Below are 23828 nucleotides of genomic sequence, written 5' to 3'. Positions count from 1 at the left end.
TGTACATTTGGCCAGTAGATAATTTCCTCCAATTGCTCCAGTGAGCTCCAGTTGTTGGAACTAGATACTTTACATTAGTCATATTTCATATTTTGTTTTTTATTTTCTCTTTATGTGCTTGTTATGAACTTTGTCCACAACTTCTATTCACTACTTTTGTCTGCTTAGTCTAACCATTTGTTGTAGCACTGAATGTTCTTATCATATTCCTGATCCAAGGAAGTGTTCTGATTCAATCATCACTAGCAAATGAGCGGCGGGCGCCGCTTTAGCGGCTGACGCCGCCATGTTGTATGTAAACCAAACACAGCACAATTCCAAAAGCATGACAAAACCCCAATTTCACACACATACACTAACATGTTGGTGGCAGGTGCTGCCCTGGGTGACCTCAACCTGACAAAATTTGTTTGCAACAGAGAAGTCAAAAATTGAGATATCCAGTGACATGCTTGGATATATTTGGAAAATACAACACTTACCAAGTCATTACAAAAGTGAAGTCAGTCTTTTGAAGCTTGATTCAATATTTGTTAAGATTTGAAACCTTTACATGCTGTTGAATTCAAAATTCCACCAAAAAACTGTAATATTCTCATCATCTAAACACATAAAGAGCTTGACTGACTCTGTTGAAAGGATCTGATTGCAATGAAAGACATCCAGTTGATTCTCACCATGCTAAATCCAAGTGAAGAATTGAGCTTTGCAACCTTTCCCAAGATCAGCCTATGAATTGAGGTATTTTTTCCCGTGCCTGCAGAGGGCGCCCTGGACATTGGGGTCCCACAAGAGTACAACAGCAAGCATTTGTACTTGTTGGAGCCCCAAACGTATGGGGCACTCTTTATGGGCACTGTGTTTGGTTCATCAAATAATTCCAATTGAGTTTGTAAAAGGTCCGTTCTTCCCTAACCACTATGCCTTTACCAGCATTGCATATTAAGGTATGTATCACACAATTTTGGAATGTGATTGACTTATATGTCCTAAATATTATACAAGAGTATGGCTCCTTCCTCTATCTGGTTGCTTTGAGGGTCTCTGCACAACTGTTTTTTAATCACCACCAAAGGAAGGTTTTTGTTGGGTTCAAGATTGAAGTGACAATTAAAAACATTGCAAATCAATCTAAACACTTTCCAGCACAAACCAAAAGAGTCTGAACATGGTGGGTGTGAAAAAGAGTGATAAGATGTACATATTTGTAAAAATCATAAATGAACAGCCAAATTTCAAAAAACACTCAAGTGAATTGAAGATCATAGCTTCTTGACATCTTTCAGCTGCTAAATTATTGAGATGCATTGTACACTAAAATGAATCAATTCCTGTGTTGGTCTATTGGTGTACACAGAAATCAATCAAATAGATCCACTCGAACCAAACTTGAAATCCAATCCAAATGGTCTGACCTGGTAAAGATTTCTAATCTAGCATTCAGTAAGGAATTAGTATGGGATGGACTATCAAATTAATTCAAGATGTGCAAAGAAAATTCTTGATTCAATTTGATCATTGATTTTGAGAGACATTGTGAGTAAATCAATTGGTAGGATGATAGCCTTCCTAATCTTGTAGATTGATCTGGTGTCTATAGAGACTATTGACTGATATCAGTTCTTGAACAAGAGAAATGGATTTTGGAAAGGTTCAATGCTCATGATGAAATTCTGCAGATGAAAATACAGTATGGAAATGTATGGAAGACTTTCAATGCCTATGACAGAAAATAAACTCAAACTCAGAGCTGGATCAATGGTTTGAGACTGACATATGCTTATTATGTGAGCATGTATCATAGAATATCCTCAATGTGTTTGCAGATTGGATAATATCAGGATGATGATAAATCTTTGAAGCAGAAATGAACAGTAACCAACAGATGGTTTTCCAACAAAATAATTTATTGGGACAAGATAGATACTTTGGGTAAGCTTTTGTAAGCTGAGTAAGGTGCGGAGTTGAAGATAAAGGATGACTATCTTCTGTAGTATGGAATTTCTTTAAGCCACAAAAGACTTTTAAGAGTTGATCAAATTTTAGGTTTGAAATGTTGAGAATTGATCAACAAATGTATAGACCTATTAAAGACTCTTCAGGAAATTTGATAGTCACTGATTTCATCATTGTTATCATGATTAAGTGATCTAACCATTTCCCATTCAGCATAATTAATGAGCCCAAGTCTGTAAACTTTCCCTCTTGGTAGGACTGACCTCCTTATAAACTTCATAAGTTTGTTGTATGAATAAGTAACAGGAGGTAAATTCTGATAAAGTCAATAGAGATCAATTGAACACAATGATGAGAATGAAATTGAATTTGGTGTTGATGAATTTAATTCTAGTGGAGGAAATGGAACCATAGAAGTGAACAGTACATTTGCTTCATTGTGAGATCCATTTGAAAAGAATTGTAAGCTTGCCAATATCTTACTCGAGTGGGTCCTCATAGAATAGGTTTACTGTGTTAGTACAATCACCTGATGATCTATGGTGTTATGAAGGTTACCTATTGTCAATAAGCGGATTAGGCAGAGTCTTTGGTAGAAGCGTACAGAGGTAAAGTGGCTGATGAAGAGTTTTCATCGTGGTAGTTTGAATCTTAGATTGATTATCCATTAAAGTAGGTGGTGCTGTTGAATTATGGTCACTATATTTTTGTATCTCGAGTTGTTCTAAAGGCATTCAAATTGTTTGTTAGTATGTTGATGATGATTTAATTATTTTGATTCAGATCCTGGTACAAACCTGTGTTGGTATGATGATTGATTTCAATATTTGCTGAGTAAAAGATCAGATCAAATATTGAGCATTTGAACAGGTTAAAAGTAGTCTGGAGGTATATTCTGCACATCAAAGGTCAGTTGTAGAAGTTTGAGAAGAAGCTGCATGTCTTTTAGTTGTGTTGAGGATCTTGAATCGATTTCAGAGATGCCAGTAAAGAGATGAAGTCACTGGTCCTAAGTGGAAGATTAAGTTGAATGAATTTGAGAGACATGAATTGCTAGAATCAGGTTATACTGTCTGGATGGAACTAATTTGTCAACGTGAGTTCCTCTTAAACACGTACTTGATTATCGATAGAAGTTGCAATGATCGATTCAAGTTTTATTCGAAGGTAGATGAGTACATATGAAGTTATCTTCTTTGAGGTTTAATGGTAAGTATCATAGTTGATGTACTCGATAAACCTGTTGGTGAGGATTGGTGGATAACATTCTTTCTTTGAATGGGATCGATCGATCTGGCACATGCAGATAAAACACGCAAAGCTTTTGCACCTCGAGAGCATTTAACTTCTTTTCTAGAGTCGATTTGACGAGCTCTGGCCTGTGATAATCTGGTCCCTAGTTGATCGTATATGTAGAAAGCAAATAAGATAACCAACTGATTATATATCATCGGAGATCTGATAAGCATGGATTCATCCACAGAATCGCATCAAGAAGATCAATGTCATACAATGAGTTGAAACATTTAAATCTACGAAAAAGATGCTGAAAGTAAGAGGATCAATCAGTCCAAGGGACACTAACAAGATACCTTATGTATGCAATAGATATCATACAAGAATGAAAGGATTTGACCACATCGGAAATTTCTTCTTTCAGATCATAGTTCAACCAAAATAGTTGTTGTGAATCCAAGAAGGAGTAGGTTCAGGTTCTATCAGATTCTGTCAATCTTAATCTGAATTGATCATAGGCTGCTCATATGACAAAAAAGAAAGTAGATTGCAACATGCAGACTTACACTTGGTATCTCCTAATTGATCCTTTCTGTCCAGTCACTAAGTGGAAAAGACAAGGTCAGATGCAAAGGTTATGATAGATGATGAAAAGGTGCGAAAGGATTATCAGGTAATGAATGTCTTAATAATCGTTTCTTGGTGGATGTTGCTCAATAATCATCATTGGGAGAACAAAGAGATGGCAAGATGAAGTTAACTCGGACATCAGATCACCAGTACTTCCGTCCGTGGAGGGTGTCAGAGATTGAGTAACGACCGCGGATCTTGCCCTCAAACTTAAGAGAAATGAACGGGAACCTGTCGAGCTTCCCATTAGTACTGAAGTGGCAGCGATAGGAGATCCAAGGCTACCAGTTGATGGTGGCGAGTGGATGTGGTCGACAGAGACTGTTGAGGAACTTGAAGACAAAAGTTTTGACCAACGCACTGATGAGAAAAAACTCTCGTTTCCTGTCTCAACATCGCTAGCTTCATACGGTGATTGGTGATTGTATGACTGTTAAGCAGGAGTAAAAGGCCTGAGTGGATCAGACAATGAAAAAACATAAATTTAAATGTGGTTGTTGGTGGACGCCATGAGGATGCCAAAATGGTCCATTAGTAGCTTGCTTACAAGATCTGCAAGTTGGAGGTTTAGAAAGATGTGTTGAGCCAAGAAAAAAGACCAGGGTTCCTGCACTCTGAAGATCTTGGGATTCATGGTTTTGATACAGAAACAAAAACAATCCTTCATAAGACACTTTTCGTATCAGTCATAGATCAGTTGCAAAATTCAAGATACCAACTGAAATGAAGATTAGCCAGGTTACTGTTTATGAACTCATATTGAGCACATTGTTGAAAATGTTGGTGTTTGTCTGGCGGTTTTACGAGTTGAAATTCAGTCATTGGAGCATATTGATGACCTAAGATGAGTTTTTTTGGATTGGATTCCAGCTTGGTGAGCAGCTTTAAGATACGACGGAAAGATTCAAGGTCAACAAGATTAGTTTCTCAAATATACCAGCAAACCAGCAAGATTTATATTCGCACTTACGCACAACATCGCCTCCAGTGCATTCTTTCAACGTGAGCAATCATAAAAGTGGTCTGGATTAGCTGTGAAAGCGGATGATGCTGAAAGGGTAAGCAAATGATGAGTTTTAATGATCTCGCTCGCCTGCTCTATCTCCGAGTATTATAAACTTGGTGTTACACAACATGAACAACAAGAGGAGCGTTGTTGGTGGGACAGAAGAGGGGTTACGTACGTCGCAGCTGCATCACTGTCCTTCCAAGCTCCAGCCCGAGTCTTAGGTTTTTCCAGCAGACCGATGTTATGTTTTCTACTCCACCATGCACATACTCCATTGGCCGATGGTCGTGATTGGTCAGGGACAATGGTAGCGGAGGGCCGAGGTTTGTAGCAGACTTGGACTTATACCACGGAACAGATGTCCAGCCAAGAGTGATGCCTGAACCAGGGCAAGCCTTGATCTGGAAGACCGTTGTGTGCCGATTCCTGTTCTTCGGTCTCGAGAGCCAGTGGTAGTTGATGACTGGGATGATGGGTAAGATCTGTTGTTGGCTTCTCAGTTGCAAGACCTTCAGCCAATTGATGCTGAAGAATAAGTAAGTCATCTTGAAAAATAGTATTGACGTCAAGAGACGGAAAGCCAGGTCTGGAACAAAAGTAGCTAATACCTTGCAGTAACTTGATAGCTGATGCAAAGTTTGTATATTGAGGATGGTGGGACCAAGCTGAAGTGTGAGAGCACATGTGATATCTACCAAAAACTCTATCATTTCCTCTTGGTTGGCTACCCCGTGTTGTGACTGAGATGGATCAAGATTCAAAGTAAGAAGTGGATCCCATAGTCGAATGACGTCAGTGAGATCAAAGCAGTGAGTGATTGGCAATTTGCTGAGCCGCATAAAGGATTTCTTGAAGATTAAGACCTTGGACACATGCCTAGTGAAATCGATTCATGCGACAAATATAATAGTTGATGTGTGGTTTGTGTCGCGGAAAGTGTGGACTCAAGCTGGCGGAGGGAGAATTGGTTGGTATAAAGTGTGAGCATGTCATAACCTTTTTTCAAAGCGGGGATGAGCCAAGGTGCATGTGAGTTCGGGTAGGTTTGGGTGTGTTGCAATCACTAATTCAAATGTTTGCCACCAATTGTGGCGCTTTCATGTGAATCATGAGCTGGAAATTTTTGGTGGATTGATGTTTTTTTTTTTTTTTTATGCATTGCTTAAAGTGCCTCCTGAGCCAAAGGCTATCAGGCACTGTAACTACTTGTGCTCCGCTCCGGTAAAAACCCCTGTGGGGAAAAGGACGCGTGCTGGCTGTTTGAAGTATTACAAGTGTTATGTAGGGTACAATTGGTGGCGCTAAAGGATTAGGTTTACATGGTTGAGGTGGAGGGGGGAGGCGCGCCATTAGGGGGAGCCTCATCAATGATTGATGCCCATACCCAGCGATTTTTCAGCCGCCAGGTTGAGTTGGAGTATTTGGCGATGCATTCGAAAGCCTTCGGATTCTTGAGGATGTCGGTAGATCCTTGGAGTTGCAGCTCATTGAGCGCCGCGGTGAGCTTGTGGCGTTGTCGTTCGTATCTGTTGCAGATGAAGAGGAAATGTTCAGTGGATTCCACTCCCCCCTGGCAATCACACAGGGGGTCGAATCGTTGGTGGTGCTTGAAGAGGTATGAATTGAGTTGGATGTGGCTGGATCTGAGCTGTGTGATCGTTGAGCATTCGTGTTTATTGAGGTTGCTAAGGGACTTGAGGTGTGGCTTTGGCGACGGTTTCTGTCCTAGACGTCTGATGTCCTCGGCGGAGAAGTTGTTCTCTTCCTTTTTGGACCATTCTTTGATCGCCGCCAGGAAGCTCGCCAAAGATGGGGTTGAGGTGAAAGTGCTTGGCAGGTCGCGCTTTGCCAAGCTGTTAGCAATTTTGTCGACAACCTCGTTACCTTTGACGCCCTTGTGGCCTGGGCACCAGCGAATTGCGATTCGCGCTTGTGCAAAAGTAACGGCGAGGTATGAAAGGATCTTGAAAGTTTCCTTTCTGTCGAGCAGTGATGTGATGGAGGGCGGACAATTGCCTAGGTCCTTGATGACCGATTGGTTGTCCAAGATGATTGAGATCCGTTTTGTGTTCAAAGTTGCCACTCGAAGGGCGGTCGCGAGGCCTAGTTGAACGCCCTTATACTCAGCCTGGTAGATGCCATGGAGTCGGGCCTTGCCTAAGTGCTGGGCAAGAGATGTGTTAGTATTTTGGCACCAAGCCGCCGCTGCGGTGTTTTTTGTTGGTATCCGTGAGCCGTCAGTGTAGATAATGAGGTGTTCCTGAGAGTGTTTGAGGTTCGTCGTGCCTTTGATGGCTGCTTTCTCGTCGTCTTGGATGATGGTTGAGAAGTTGGGTGGTCGTGTTAAGGCGGCTGAGGGGTCCACGGGTAGTTGTGTGGTGAATTCGTCAAATTCTCTGCCCAACTCGTGTTGGAAGAACTGGTGGAACACATTACGGTGTGACCGAGGTTTCGACACCTGTGCTTGTTGGATAACAGGAAAAAGGGGGTGGGAGTTGGGTTTAGCTAAAGAAGCGGCGATAAAGTTCATCGTCTTAGCTTTGAGCCGGGTTCCTGGTTTGGTCAGGTTCATGTCGTGCTGGAGGAAGGGGCGAGGAGTGGTGTGAAGGGCTCCCAATGCCGCTCTTGCGACGGTGTTGTCTACGGTTGAGAGATGATCGAGGAAATATTGGGGGGGGTCGAGGGGGAGCCACGCTGCGACCCCGTAGTCGGTGGCGGTGTGAACTGTGGTGACGAGCAGGGTGCGCATCAGGTGTGGTGGTATGCCCCATTCAGATTTCGTTAAGGAAGCAATGAAACCTGACCGAAGCTTTCCTTTTGCAATGACGTCTCGGCGGTGTTGTGAGAAAGTGAGTTGGCTGTCGAATGTCACACCAAGCCACTTAGCAGAGTCGTGGGGGTGAAGGTTCTTTCGGTCTCCAAAATCAATCGTCGGAGTGGGGATGCTGGCATTGAGCTTGTTAGGGCTGAAGATCATCCAGTGACTCTTCTTTGTGTCGAAGATGGCACCATGTCGTTCAGCCCACTTGATTTGTCTGAAGGTGAGTGTTTTCATCTTTGATTGGAGCTGGTGTGTGTCGGCCGCAGACGCGAGTAAGATTACGTTGTCTACAAAGCCCAGTGCCTCGGCCCAAATCTAGGGGTCAGCGATGTCAAGAAGGGAGGAGTTGTAGAGCAGATAAAGAAGAGGGGACAAGGGCGAGCCCTGGGGTAGTCCGTGGGTTAGATCGAAACCGGATGATTCGAAACCGTTGAAGGCCAACCGCGTTGATCTTTCTGATAGAAAGTTGTTGATGATGTTAAGCGTTTCCGAGTGGACGCCTTTCTTTTCTAACGTATCCATGAGCCGGGGGTGGTGGACCGATGGAAATGCTGACTTGACGTCGGCAAACATCGCACCTACCATATTGCCCTTAGACCACTCTCCTCGTATGAATGCGACGAGGTGGACAAGGGCCTCCTGGCTTGACCTGTTTGGTCGGCCGCCGTAATGGCCACGGTTTATGAGTTGGAGTTTCTCGACTTGTTGAGAAAGGTGAATAGTGATGAGCTTCTCGTATAACTTGCTGAGCGTGTTGAGGAGGGCGATTGGACGGTATGAGGAGGGGGTGGTGTAGTCGGATTTGCCCGGCTTGGGTATCATGATTGTTCTTGCCTCTTTCCAGCGTTTTGGGAAAATACCTGTAATGGTGATGCATTGAAAAAGGGCCAAGACATGTCTGCTTACCACCGGCCACAGTGACTGCCAAACCCAGTTCTGGAAGCCGTCGTTGCCTGGTGCTCGCAGTGGGGGGCTTCTGGTTACTATCTCTTTGAGTGAATCCTTGGAAAGAGAGTCGAGTAGTCGAGGCATGACCGAAATTGAAGGTTTTGATTCTTCGGTAAGCGGGAAGTAGAGGGGTGTGGTGTCGTCCAAGTCGCAAGGGGCTGTGGCGACGCAAGTAGCCCTAAATAGGGTGTCAGCTTTCTCATCGTTCGACGTACAAGTAGTTCCGTCAGTAGTGATCAATGTGTTGATGACCTGGGATGGTTGTCGGCCGGAAGCGTACTTCTTCGCTTGGAAGAGGTTGGCATGAGTCAGTGTCGAGAGGTAGATCCTCCAGTTACTTTCCTTTGCCTTGTTGACTGCTGTTTTGAAGTCGTTGCGAGCCTTCCTGAAGGCCTTGCGGTCTACATCGAGTCTTGTTTTCTTCATGATGCGCTCGGTCCTTAGAGCCTCTCTGCGGAGGGGCTCAAGGATCGTGGGATTCCACCACTTCTTGTGCTTACCCGCGGGTGGTTTCCAAGGGGAGTTGTTGTCGAGGGCTTTAGTGATGACGTCGGTAAGCTCTCGGTCAAATTCTTCAATCAGGGCTCTAGTCGTCAGCGGACGGATTCTCGGTAGGTTGAGCTGTATTTCGGTTTTCAGGTCGATCATCTCGGCTTTCTTCCAGTTCTTCTGGGTGCGAGCGGTGGCGGTGTTGGTAGGCAAGTCAGATCGGATGAGGAGAGTAGTGATTAAGGCCTGGTGGTCGGAGAAGTGGCTGGTAATGGATTCCTCGTCTATGAAACATTGTTGGATTACGTCATCCAGTAATTCGTTGACCCACGTCTGGTCGATTGAGGTGCCCAAGGTGGTGCTTGATCCAACTCCAAATGTTGGGATTCCGCACGGCGAGCGCAAGTGCATGTCCCAATTGGACATCAGGTCCACCAGACGTTCCGCGTCTTTGTCCTGCGTGGATAAGTGAGGGGGGTTCCATAAAGATGAGTGTAAATTGCAGTCAGTATTGATGATTGTCGGTAGAAGCTGGATACTGAGGGGGATGTTTTTCATCAAAGCGTCGTAAGCTTCAAAGCCTGAGAAGATTGACGGGTCGTTGTACACACTGATAACAAGCAGCACGAAACCGGATGTAAATGTGATTGTACACGCCGCAATGTCTCGTGAGGCCGATTGGAGTGGGTTAATTTGAGCGTTGAGGTCTTTTCGTATGTATAGGCACGCTCTGGGTCGTGCGTTGGTATTCCTTGCTGCTGGAGTAGGACTAATAAGCGTCCAGTTAGGGTGTTCTTGCGGTAAATAGTCCACATTGTTGACTGTTGGTTCTTGTAATGACAGGATAGAGAAGAGATTGGTAAGATCAGAATTGAAAAGTGAGTTGGAAGTGTCTGGTGAGTGTCTGCAATTCAGTTGTAGAATTGAAGCCGTGTCAGGTAAGGTAAGTTTTGTCCGAAGGTGTTGTTCTAACATTGTAAGTTAGGTTCAACGGCTTCTTGGACAATCACGATCTTTGGTGATCCACTGGGGTTGTGAGGCGGGAGAGCTTCGGCGATGCGTGTTGCGCACAGAGGGCTGAAGGGGGAATGTAGGAGGTCTTGGTTGGCAGAATCAAAAATCTGCCTGATTGACTTGGTGGGGTCGAGTTTATGTAAGGTTCTTACACATGCCGTGCACCTCATAGGAGTTTCTCCTTTCTTGGGACAGGCATGGGCGTGGTGCTCCTCTCCGCAGTAGGGGCACATTGCTTTTAAAGTACATGATGGAGCGGTGTGCCCCGGTTTCCTGCAGTTGTAGCAGCGTTTTGGGGGTTCTCTACCTGGTTCAGTTCTGTGAAGACCCCTCCCGAACCACACCTTTTCCCTGACACATTTGTCAGCGGGTGGTTTTGTGTTGAAGCCTATCAATAGAGTTGAGTAGCGTTTAGATGGGTCATCTTTCAGTTTAGGGTTAAGCCACCTTACAAAGGTGGCATCTTGTAGGAGGTCGGGGTTGGAAGCAGCCAGCTCCTCCACATGACTCTCAATCTCGGGATCGAAGGAGGTCGGGATGGCATGGACGAGCACAGTATAGTGCTCCGGTTTTATCTGAAGAGCTGTGGTTATGGCCGGTAGCCATGTTTTTTCAGTTTGCCGAATCTTTTCAGCGTGCGCCGCACTTTCTAAGTGTAGGACCAGATCGTTAGACGGGTGGCGCTGCACCGTCTTCACAGTTATTGTGGCTTCGGACGACTCATCGGTCTTCAGCTTATGGAGTCAAAAGGCATTATTAAAGCCTTGTATCAGTTGGGTGACGGTCAACGAACCCAGCGCAGCTTGGGTTCTGTCCGTTTGTACTAAGGTGACCGTATTGGTCGACCTTTTCTGGGTGGGGGTTCTGGAGTTGGGGCGTGGTCTTGGACTTGGTCCTGTACCAGCTGCGGGGGAGGATGCTGCTTTGGCGGCGTAAGAATTGGCGTTTGATCCGGCCGTTTGACGTTGGGTGCTCTTATTCGAAAGAGCTGGTAAGGCTGATACAATGAGCGAGACCTTTTCGCTTAGTTCATCAAATTTCTCGGTGAGCGAGTGAATTTGGAAGTCAGAAGCTTTATCAGAGCTCGGTATTGGGTTCAGCAACGGCGCAGCCGCCCTGGTGGGGCATGAGAGGCTGGACACCGGTTTACGGAAGAGGAGTCTCTTCGTGTTGTCCAGCTGATGTCTGTCGAAGGCAGCGTTTATCAAAACGAGGATATCCGCGCACGACTCGACATCCACCTGGATCTTTGAAGGCATCCGGCCTTTGGCCGGGAGTTGGATCGTCTCGTTGGCGACCGAGACGAGCTTTTTCAGGAGAACAGTGAGGGAACGATCGTCCTCACTGCCTGGGATCATTCGAGACATCCTCTCGGATCGAGGGGTGTCCGGGATGTTTTGCGATGGCTCTTGGCCATCCGGGTTTGAGGGAGCGAACCGAGCCTTCTTCTTCGAGTACTCGGCAAGAAGCGGGATCGTAGTACGCTTGGGAGTGGCGTCAGGGAGATCGGTGATGATTTCGGTTCGTGGGGGGACCTCGTCCGAATCATCTTGAGGGGGGTGGAACGCGTCCATAGTATCGTTAGACGCGGTTCGATCAGCCGATCCGTCGATCGACTGATGGAGGGGACCTTCGACAACCATCTGGCCCGTGTCGGCCGCGTCAGGTGGCATCGGACGCGAGAAATCGACACTTGAAGGCTGGCGAGGTGATCGGGAAAGTTAGGAGAATGGGTTGGCGAAGCTGAAATTCGGGTCACGTGATCGTAGAAAAAAGCTGTACGAAGTCAGAATTCTTCTCCATGATAGGTGGCAGGAAGATGAATATTCAAATTCAAAGAAGCTGTGAAATGGTTTCTGACAATGGCCAAAACTTGAAAATCACGCTAATGGTGTATTTTGTTGAGTTTTGTAAGCGAAGTGCCTTTGGGATTAAATGTTATGATTACAACTTTCTCTATCACAACACCTTATCATCATGATTCTCTCTCCGGATCCAAATAATCATTTATAGATGATTGACCAATAAACTGTGGTCTCATCAGAAATCTGAAATTCCTGTATGGTTGTGATCACCAGTTGTTGTGAATTGAGGGCATTGAACATGACTGTGTCCAAAGATACTGCAGAAAAAACATTGATCAATTTGTGCTTTGACATTGCTATTTGTGTCTTGAGGATTTTGCAGTGGTTTGAATACACTCTTCTTGTGTTCAATATGCTATTGTGTCCATTTTGAAGATCCTCATTGCCATTATTTTTAAGTTTCTTCATTGGAAGAGTTTGTATTGACCTGCTTTCTTTTCATCATATTTACTGTCTAATTCCTTGTTGGTTTATAATTTAGTCATGTCTGCTGGCATGTGTAATTGATAAAATGATCCAAATTCTGAAACAATTGAGTCAATGTTTGACATACAAGCTAGTATATTGGTTTCTTTGGGAATGGGGTGTAAGGAAATACAGTAATTAAATAATGAGAATTGATTCATTCTGCCATTACGTTTGAATAGATTCTGCAGGACTTGCATAGCTTTGTACGCTGAGTCAGTGTTTTCTGTTATGTTCTTCAGATCATTGTCAATGGTATTTGTGATGATGGATGTCAGTAACTTATCTTGTTCTTTATTGACATAAGATGAGGTGGGTTTTGGATTGTTGTAGTACCTCTTGATTCTCAATAATGACTTCATCACGGTCAGCTTGGGACTTAAAACAAGGATATATGAGCAGTCCTGAGTTGGAAAGATGTTACATACTAAGTTGAACATTGAGGCTTTGTTACAAGAATGAGTATCTTTATCAAAGTAAATTCAACTAAGGAATTTAAAGCTTAGTACCTATCTTTTAGGGCCCGTTTGGTTGCGATTATTTTACTGAAATTATGCCAATACCACAGTAAAATAATTGCAACTATTTTTTCACTGTTTGGTAGCCCAAAAACACAGATTATCGTACAACATTATTTGTTCAATAATCTCATAATCTGTATTAATTCTGTAAACTCTTTTTTGAGTTTATTTCCGATTATCATTGGAATGATTCCGTACGTGATAAGGGTACTTGTCAAAAATTCACCTCTTTGCCCTTCTTTGCCTTCGCCTCACCACAGCTCACCACCATGTACATCACCCATGTATCTCACATAACCTCACATCAACTCGATCAAGACTTCTTCAACTTCGACTCTGGTACATATCAACTTCTATCACTGCATTGATTCTTCAACTTCATCACGTCTTTGATCAACTTATCTTTGATATCATTTCATCTCTGATTGACCTTCAGTTCTTTGGACACACTCATCTCATCTTTGTTCCAACTCATCTCAACTCTCATCTTCTCTCCAATGCTGTTTTTGATTCAACTCATCAAATCTTCAACCCCTTCCTTGATTTCCCCACGTCATTGAGCAGGTCCATGAGGGTTATGATTTATTTTGGTTTCAAATCTTACCAGAGTAATTGAAGAGATGTTGAGATGACTTTTGTGATTTGAAATCACATGAAGCTGGTGATGTATTACATGAGATAAGCCAGCATTTCAGGAAGATGAAAAGATGATAAACATGATCTCAACAATACACAATGTTTGATGAGACTATAGCAAGAGACTTGTGCGAGACAAAGTGACCAAGTGACAATCAAGCATGCTTTTGACCAACAAAGCGGTGATTATCTCTCGAGGAGAGTGCATTGCATGATCTTGATTCTCTGAGCACTGGGTTTTGATTGAACTCACCAAAACCATTGTTGCACCATTTCCTCTTGAATCAATTTTGTGATGGTAGTTCCGAGCTACCAAACAATTATTTTTAAAAACCACCCATTACCTCTCAACTCACAATTAATTGTGAGTTGAGACTTTTACGGTAGTTTTGGGTCCATTAATGCAGTACACTTTTACTGTAGTATGTGATAATCTTGGGCAACCAAATGGGCCCTTAATGTGTGTAAAAAAGCTAACCTGCATTGTCCACCCCGAGTACATATAATATAGAATTATCATACATAAAACCTAATTAAATGTACATGAAGCTTTGGAAATCTATGTAACATGTAATATGACATATAGCAAACCTAATTACATATACACATACACTCAAAACTACATGTAATATGTAATAAAACCTCATTTACACCTCATAACTTGGTGTCAAGAATTAAAATGCTTATACTACATAATACCCATAACACACATATGTAATTAAGTATAACCAGTATCGATCATAACATTTAGTAATGATCAACCCTGAACCAATGTAGTGCTATCAACAAACATCACTACAGTTAGGTTTAGAGAGGAGAGTATATAAACCTCTCCTCCCTCAGCCTTCAGAGATTTTGTGAGGGTTGGGTGCTCTCTTGAGTACTCAGGGCTCACTAATGGGGCAAGGTGAGTCTTATAATTTAAGTAATTATATCACCTGAGGCGCGCCAATCATTCGACCGTGCAACCAATGGGCGCGTGCACCATCTCATCGACCCGCCGACCGAACAACTGCACTAGATCATCCGAGATGATCTAGATCGCTCTCTATCACGTCTTATACACAAGTTTAAGTCATCATCTCCCAATAAGAAATGTTTGTATAGGTCATTGCGAGCAATTTTCATCATCTATTATGATATGATTCAAATTTATGATTCCACTCTGAATGTGGAGTTCTCCAGATCAATCAGATCAATCTGAAAGACACACAGATCAATCATTCAAAGTCCGAGGACCGACAGTGGAGATATCTGAAATTGAACCTCCTTGACTCTTGCAGTCATAACTCATTGAACCACGTATTCTACTCTTAGAACTCATCTTCAACTCTTACAACTCATCATCTACTGTTTCTTCAACTCTTACAACACATATTCGACAACAATAACTCATCCCTTCACTTCACATAACTGTTTCAACATCTCACTCGATGCCTTCGCGGTCTCTACGGTCTAGTAGAACAGGTGGTTCCAATCTTACAGTGCCAAAATCCAGTAAGCGCAAGGCTCCTTCTGCTAAAGACTACTTGAAAATCAACAACAACAAATCAGTTCGGGCCAAACGTGGAGGTCAAGACACAACCGATGAATCTGATGAAGACAATGATCACCATTCCGAGAACAACATCAACACACCAGACGACCTCGATACTGCGAATGCTTCTCAAAATCCTGATGAAGACAAAGAAACTTCATTTACCTCGTGTTTCCCTTCTTTGACATTTGAAAATATGGACGAAGAACTTAGCAAATGGACTCTGGCCGACCTTCGAAAAGCTCTAACTGAACAGAAAGCAAAGCGTGGACGTCACAAGTCTCAAACACCACCTGAAATCAAAACCCTTGTTGAGCTTATCCGGCTGGACTATGAAAAGAGGATGTTGATGGCCGCGCTCATAGGAGGAATCAGTCAGACTATGATTTGGGGCCTTGTGTAAGTCATTTTTCATCAAAACACCTCTTGAGCTTCTTTGAGTTCTTTGAAGCTGACTTATCTTTACTTATCTCTTGGGTATTGTAAGCAATGCGGGTCCAAGAAAGGGTAGATCGTCTTCGTGGACAAGATTCTTGGCCTTTTGCAAAAAAGCACTTACCCTGCCTTGTGGGTCAGGCTTTCTTTTATATAAAACATGCTTTCAAACCTGATCTGACGTCTCTTGTTTTTTTACAAAATCAAAGTCCCTTCGCGACATGATAGAGCTGGCTGGTCCACTAGGAACAAAAAGCTTAGTGAGATTTGGAAAGGATTCAGCAGCGATCAGAAGAAAGTGTTCAAGGATCCCCTCTTTTTTGCTTTGGCAAAACTTCCCGATGTTTCAATCAACGATGACGATGATTGGGAAGATGAAGAGGATGGTATCATTGATGTATCAAAGGAGGTCTCTGAACCTAAGGTCCACCAGCTCTCAGAAGCTGACGAAATCACATATCAACCGATCTTCAATGAATTGGTTGATGTTGAAAAATTACATTCCAACCACGGAAAGCCAGACAGCGCTGAAACGACTGCAAGTGTTCAATTGAAATCACTAGCTGCTTTCAAAAAAGCTCATTATAATGTCAGTAGTTTGCTGTCGATATGACTAATTTCCCGACTGCTGACATCGATACCTTAGTTTGCAACAATTTGTCAGAGATTTCATATTCATTACCATCTTACTGCGCTGAGCTGTGATGTCACCGATGGCTGGATGCAAGTATATTCAACAAACAAAAGCTTTTCCGAGTGGGCTGATAAACAAATGAAACTAAGTACAAAATTTCAGTATTACGTGCATGGGAAGACGGTGGCTAACGAGATCGAGAAAAAACCTCCTCAACCTGTTGATGCGCGTCGAGGGGAACTCACAAGGGAACTTAACAAGTTGATTGGTGAGTTATTTAGCTTGTTGGTACAAACTATCACTTCCCTAATCATGTTGTTCGACTTATTTGTACTTCAAGCAAAACATCTGCCTGGTAAGGTTTTTCCCAAAAAAGACCATCCAGTCCAAATTCTTGCCGATCGGGGCTGGCCTGTCCGAATAGTTGCTCAACCCAACTGTTCTCTGTTACCTGAAGAGCTGGATCTGGGATTCCGCGACTGTGATGACTTACAGAAAAAGAAATGGCTAAGTGACATAGCAAATGGCCTGTTTGACGTTGAAAAGATCCCGGCTTCTGAACTCGTCTCACAAAAAAAACAAAAGAAAAGGAAGCGATCAAATAAAAAGTTAGACTCTGATTTGAATGACCAAGATACCACCACAGCTCGAACTTCAACTTCGACTTCAGTCACCAATCATGAAAATCGACCAAACTCTCAAAACTCATTGTCAGGTAGTACTATCCTCACCACTCAAAAAACCCAAACGGAATCAAGTCAGCAAGCTCCGAGGGAGAATGACAAACATAGTGACAATAGTGACGATACTGTTTCCTCTGATGATGAAGAGTCTTGAATCGTCTCAATTTGTTCAAGTTAAAAATAAGGGTCATCAAGAAGAGATGATTTCCCTGATTTGTCTGCCTTTTTTCGAATCTTTTTTTCCTTTTCCTTTTTCATCATCTTTTGATAAGATTTATCTGTTCGTACACACCTTTCCATTTTCCTTTTTACCTTTGATTTTCCATTTCCTTCAATTTTTTTTTGCCTTTCTTTGATCTTTTGGTTCGTTTTGTCTCTTTTTGTTCAATTAGTTTTTCTCTTTTCTTTTCTTTGATTGGAGTTTCAAGTTTCTGTTCTTCTTGCAATCTGTTCTTTCTGTTCTTTGTTTTATTGAGTGCGGGTGGAATGAAAATGAATTGTTTTTTCACACGTTCTTGAATTGTTGAGATGAAAATACAATGTTGACAAGGATACAACAGATTTTGAGTTCAGTTAAGTTATAGCTTGTCATATGAAATTGAAACAAGACTTTACAACAGACCCAGTTGTTTGATCATACACAAAGCAACACACAAGTCAAAGAAAAAGATAGAAAAATAGAAAAATAGAAATTGATTGAAATCGATTGAAAAGATGTGGATGGATCTGAAGATTGAGATACTATCGAAATCATTTGAAAGAAAGAGACAGGTTGTGTTTTGCAGTGATTGAGATTGAGAATAACACGTAGATTTGGCAAAATGACAGAGAAGAACGAGAGAAAGGAAGAGAAAGAAATAATGGATGAGTAGGTGAGTATGAGTGAAAAGATTGACATGGTTTGGTTTCTTTCTGCGGTGATTGGTTGAAGAGGACCTAGTTTTGGGTGGTGATTGGTGGTTGAGTCAGAAAGAAAAAACTGCATGAGTATTTAAGCATGGTGAAAAGAATCGATACGGTTCGGGGTTTCTCTTTGCGGTGATGGTTGAAGAGGGTCCTGTTTTGGGTGGTTGCAGTGGTGATTGAATCAGTTTGGCGATTTTGTCAATGGTCTTGTAAAGGCCAAAAGCAAAGTTGAAGTGCCAATGAGCCTCTGAGTATTGGATCATTGCATGTTATGTATACGTACATACATATATGAGTGGTCATGCAGCCAGCAACCGGCAAGCCAGATTGATCTGAGTGATTGTCAGATCAGTCTGGAATAGATTTGAATAGATCTGAGTGCACTGATGCTCTGAGTGCACTCAGATTGATCTAGGTACATCTCAAAATGATCTGACCCGGTCCCAGATTGATCTGCGTGTCTTTCAGATTGATCTGATTGATCTGGAGAACCAACACCGCCGGCGCTCCGCCCGAGATAGCGCGAGCGGAGCGGTAGCGAAGCGCGCGTCCCGCCCGCGCTAGCCCCTTTTATATATAGCGGGTTTCACGCATTGCTATAGCTATGGTGAAACCGGACGATTTATAGCGGTATTGAGATCCGCCTGGCATAGCGTTTTTCCGCTGTGCTATCACCCGCCATAGCGACCCCGAGCGCTTAGCGACAGGGCACCATCAAGCGCCCTGTAGCACCTCATAGCGGGATCCATTGGCTCCTTATCATCCTTCTGATGGAACAATAAACCAATCAACAATGGAGGTATGTTCTCTTTATATATCTTTCTTTTCTTTCTTCCAATAAAAAAATCCTAGCAACCTTGATTTCAATCAGACACACGAAAACACTTTAAATGACAACTAATATGTGCTTCTTTCTTTGTTTAACGCTTTGATAGATCGCTTCAAACGAAGAAACTAATCTCAATCTAACTGATAGCAGACCCTCAAACACTTGAACACAAAAACTCAGATACGACCACTAGGACACTTTCAAAAAAAAGTTCAAGACACTTAGAACACTCTTAGATCACCACTTATACACAAAAAACACAAAAAACACAATGATCTGTTCGATGGATCACAAAAAAGAAAAGACCCACACTTCACCCCCCCAAACAGACACGATTCAACAATCAATTCTTAGATGATTGAAAGATGATTCCCTCCCTCAGTTTCAAGATCGTCTCCTCCTTCTGATTCCAATCAGACTTTGGTTTTCATTCAGGGTGAGTTCTTTCTCCACTATCTCTTATTCAATTTTTGATCTTGATCTTTTATGTAAGTAAGTATCATTTCATTGATTGATTGTTTGTTCTTCTACTGATCCATTTTCTTTCTTTCTTTGTACATAGATTGATTCATCTTCTTCAATCTTTTCATTAATTAATCTTAGATTGATATTGATTTCAGTGACAATCAATTGTTCATTTGTTTAAAATCTTCATCCAACTGATTCTGATCTCAATGTTCATTTCACCAGCTCACTACAAAACTCTTCAACTAATCTCTCTACTCGAATAAATTCTTCTCCACTTCTTCTTGACTTTCCTGATTAGATTTCGATTTTGAGTGTTTGTTATGTAAGTTCTTCTTCTTTCCTTATCTTTCAAACTAATGACATCGTATGACATTTGCTATTCACTTTCTTTCATTTTGTTTTTTAGGGTACCTTCAATCACAAAAGAAACTTCTATCGATCTTCTTCAAACTTGATCAATCTGATTTCATGATGTAAGTTTCATTTTACTTGTTTATTCTTTTCTCATGTCAATGTTCTTCTTATTCTAACTAACTTGGCTTTCATCATGTATACTTTTGTTCTTTTATGATATAGATTAATTGATTTTGATCGTTTACTTCTTTTCACTTATACCCGTCTGTTTTAGATTCTGATTCTTCATGTACTTAAGTAATTTTTATTTATCTTTCTTTATCTGCTTGTTTCTAAATTGTTCAATTCATTTAACTGCTTCTTTTGTTTGGATTGATCAATTAATTTTATTTCGTTTGATTTGATCTTCTAATGATTCAACTTCGATTTCTGAATGAAAGTTTTCTATTTTTTCCATTCTCTCTTCTTTTGATCTTTTACTGACTATTGACATCATTTGTTTTTATGCTCTACTATTCTCTTGGCTTTATTCATTAGTTCTTAGCTTTATAGATATGCAATTTCATCTGTTGATAGTGATTCATTCAAATTTCGATTTTTGGCTTCTTGAGTTTGTATCTCTTTTCTCTTTTGTTAAAAAGTCTCAAAACGCGCTTTTAAGCGCTATGTCCTGTCAAAATCGCACATAGCGGAGCGGAGCGCTTGGATCTTGCGCACCGCTCTGAGATCCCATAGCGACTCCTAAAAGTTAGCGGAGCGATTGGGCGCTTTATCATAGCGTCAAATCGCTCCGCTTGCAATTTTGGCGATTATAGCGGAGCGGAGCGCAGCAACGGGGGTGTTGGGAGAACTCCACATTCAGAGTGGGATCATAAATTTGAATCATATCATAATAGATGATGAAAATTGCTCGCAATGACCTATACAAACATTTCTTATTGGGAGATGATGACTTAAACTTGTGTATAAGACGTGATATAGAGAGATCTAGATCATCTCGGATGATCTAGTGCAGTTGTTTGGTCGGCGGGTCTATGAGATGGTGCACGTGCCCATCGATTGCACGGTCGAATGATTGGCGCGCCTCAGGTGAATTATATTTATATTTCAAATATAAAGTAATTACAAAGAATTATAAACAAAGGAAAGGAGGGAGGAAGGGAAGATACTGGAATAATATTGTAAATAATGAAGGGTGGATTCTAGTCCTTCCTTTAATCTTCAAAGTAACAGATTAAATAGTGGTTTAAAGTTCACTAGACTAGTTGTTCTATGGTCACTAACCTTGGGTTGTTCTTATGGTCACCAACCTTGGGTTATTCCATGGTCACCAACCTGGGTTGTTCTATTGTCACCAACCTTGGGTTGTTATATGGTCACCAACCTATAAGAGTTCTACTTAGGGAAAGTAGAGGATCCAGAGATGAGTGAAGGGTATTACTTACTTCTAATCAGGGAACAGATTAAAGTAATGAAGATATCACTAGTCTTATATTTATAAGACTCTTGATGTTACTTCAGTATAATTTTAAGTTGTTCTTAAAAGTACTGAGTTATGAGGTGTCAATGATATTTTATTACATATTACATACTATTTTAAATGTATGTGTATATGTAATTAGGATGTAATTAAGATGTATATATGATTTGTTACATGTTACATATGTTTTGTAAGCTTTATGTACATGTAATCAGGTCCCTGAAGGTGCTTATATATATTACAAGTTAGTCGTTTGGTACATACATATGTACCCAGGGCTGACAGATTTCCCCAAGCTTTTATTACACCTCACTTTTAAAGAAAAACTTTGAATTGATACTGAAGTTCATAATCAAACAATAAGAATAGCAATTTACTTCATTAATTTAGACAGATTCATGACTAAAAGTAAGTAATACACCCTTCACCCTTCTGGATCCTCTACTTTCCCCAAGTAGTATAATTACTAGGTTAGTGACCTTCAACAATTCAAAATGCAGTGACCTATATACAAGTAAGGTTGGTGACCATGAGAACAACCAGTGTAGTGCTCTAGACCTCACTCTTTAATCTGTCAAATCTACTATAATAATAACTCAAATGGTTGCTCTTGTAAAAAAACACCATGCCCCCTCGCCACATCCTCCTTGTGACCAGTTCATACCATTGAGCAAGTCCTCAACTCAATTGGGTGGGCGTTTCATCACTCCCTGATGCCGTTGCTCAATTTCAGCTCATACGGTCCAACTTTGGGTCCAAACTTTGACCCAGGTCAACACAAGGACCTCAGCGTGATGACTATGGTAAACAGTGTGGTACGGTACGGTCTGCACCGTACCGCAACAGCCCTTTGGACACTACAGTACGTCTGTATTGCAATGCAGGGTGGAAGTATCCGGTTACGGTCCTAATTACAAAAACAGGCCAATTCCATTGCAGTACCCGCAACAAAACCTGTAGTCACTACTGTTGATTGCGGGGTTTTCCCCCTCACATACATCACCTTGTACATTACTGATAGTACTATGACTAATCCATCCCTCAATCTTCTCAATGCAGGTTCCTTCATTTCTCTTTTCACCTATGTTCACCCTGCATTTGTCCAAGGAGGCGCTTGGATCAATGAAAACCATTAGTTAGTTCTTTCTTATTGATTTATTTCTCCCCTTTCCTTGCTTTTTTGATTCACTTTTCTTTATTTTTTGCCTTACATCATTTCAATCCTCATACTTAATTGTTCAATATGGCTGATAGCTCCTCTTCACTACTTCCTCCTGACTCTTGTTGTTCCACTTGTGCCAGCCCACACCAAAAAGATGCCAGATTTGTATTGATGTCAGGTGTGAGCCTACTAGCGTCTGTTAGGCTAGTAGATTCAATAAAAAGGTTGTAGAAGTTCCGTTGACTTCTACTAAAGTCGTGTAGATAAATATCTACAAGTATGGACAGGTAGAGACTTGGGTGTAAGAGCTTTACTTGGAATAAACAAGTAAAGACTCCAGTTAGTCCGCAACATATCATGAAGCGTGTCGGACTTCACCTGCTATGTTGCTGGTGTTGCGGGTCGGGTCAGATTTTCTGAGCTATCCCCAATTCGGCAAGTGTTTCCTGTTGTAGCACCTCATTCATCGCACCATAACCCAAAGGAGACCCCTTCAGTATGCACTTGCTCATCTGGGACCGATCACAGCCAGGGGGTGACTGGCTAGTCCTCAATAAAGGGGGCCTCGTGTCTGCCATTCGAAATGCAAGTCTTCTTTCATTTCTGTCTATCTGATTCCTGATATTCCAACCTCCGTTCTGAACCTCAATTGCTGAACTGTCCTCCTTCCAATCATCATCTATTTAGATACTTCTCACTTTATCTGGCTACTATTTCTACTCGTTCTCATTAACATCCTCTCTCGTATTCAACACCACCAGCTTCCAACACCGTACCACTTCAATCACCATGTCATCCCAGCCTCACACGTCCCATGCCAATGGATCGGACACTCCACCAATTCGTAACAGAAAGCAGCCCAACTGTGCAGGGATGGTTTCCCCTTCTCCAGACTCCCGTTGGCAAATCCGCTTCAGTGTTGAACCAACCGAACAAACCAAGAAAAAGCGCAAGGCGCCATCTGCTACTGATCCTGCCAAAGAATTGGAAGACAAATCCGATGTGAGTGTTTCTATTAGCAAGAAGAAGTCTGGCTCTTCCCAAGCTACCGCTAGACGCAAGAAGAAGAAGATTGCCAAGGGCTCAGAAGAAGTAGGTCATTTATTTCTTCCTTAAACTGGCTTAACTAGCTAATACTGATCATTTATGCTTTCTCCAAACCGATTTAGCACATATCGTCTAATGTCACAAAAAGAATATTATAGGCTGATTCCAATGTGGAATTTGTGAGCAAGAAACCACTAAAGAGGCAAAAGAAAGATAATCCGGACAGCGACCTAGGTAGACTGAGGGCTTACTACAATGACCCAATATACAAACGAGGAGATGTAAGATTCATAGTTTAATTATCATCTTTCATTTCCCATTCTTATATCTGCTTTTTTCCTTTTTCCTCCTCTTTTATTTCATTACTTCTTCTTATCAATATGAAATCTCTATCACGGTTGTTTCTGGACATCAGGGCAGATCCAAACCACCACTCGCGTACCGGTGTTGGTTCTGCCCCAGAGACAAAGATGATCCTGTTCAAGTCAGTTACAGCAACATGATGGGAAATCTCTGGAATCACTGTGATGGATATAGTTTGCCAGGCTGCTCTGACAAAGGCTGTCCTGGCCGATTCAGATCTCAAGAGGATAAATCCCTTGGAATTCCTCTTTTGGTGGCTGAACGACGGGCTGCGCAAAAGCAAGGATTGAATCTTGACGGATTTGTCACCGTCAACCCTGGCCTCAAGTTTAACAACAAT

The 23828-nt window shown here is 42.0% G+C and overlaps 2 protein-coding genes across 2 annotated transcripts; both read left to right on the top strand.

The window, feature by feature from the left end:
- Window positions 1-14697: 14697 nt before the first annotated feature.
- On the top strand, window positions 14698-17395 carry MELLADRAFT_72302 (uncharacterized protein; the record flags this gene model as incomplete). Its single annotated transcript, XM_007411846.1, has 1 exon — window positions 14698-17395. The coding sequence occupies one exon, from the start codon at window positions 16284-16286 to the stop codon at window positions 17031-17033; it is 750 nt and encodes a 249-aa protein (XP_007411908.1).
- Window positions 17396-22867: 5472 nt separating this feature from the next.
- Window positions 22868-23424, top strand: MELLADRAFT_108182 (uncharacterized protein; the record flags this gene model as incomplete). The annotated part of the gene is made up of 2 exons (XM_007411847.1): window positions 22868-23170; window positions 23284-23424. 2 exons carry the CDS (start codon window positions 22868-22870, stop codon window positions 23422-23424), a joined length of 444 nt encoding a protein of 147 aa, XP_007411909.1.
- Window positions 23425-23828: the final 404 nt, after the last annotated feature.

The sequence above is a fragment of the Melampsora larici-populina genome (assembly GCF_000204055.1).
Source record: "Melampsora larici-populina 98AG31 unplaced genomic scaffold MELLAscaffold_27, whole genome shotgun sequence".
Lineage (NCBI taxonomy): Eukaryota > Fungi > Basidiomycota > Pucciniomycetes > Pucciniales > Melampsoraceae > Melampsora > Melampsora laricis-populina.
Note: the sequence above shows the minus strand (reverse complement) of the source record. Positions and strands in the feature narration are given on the sequence as shown.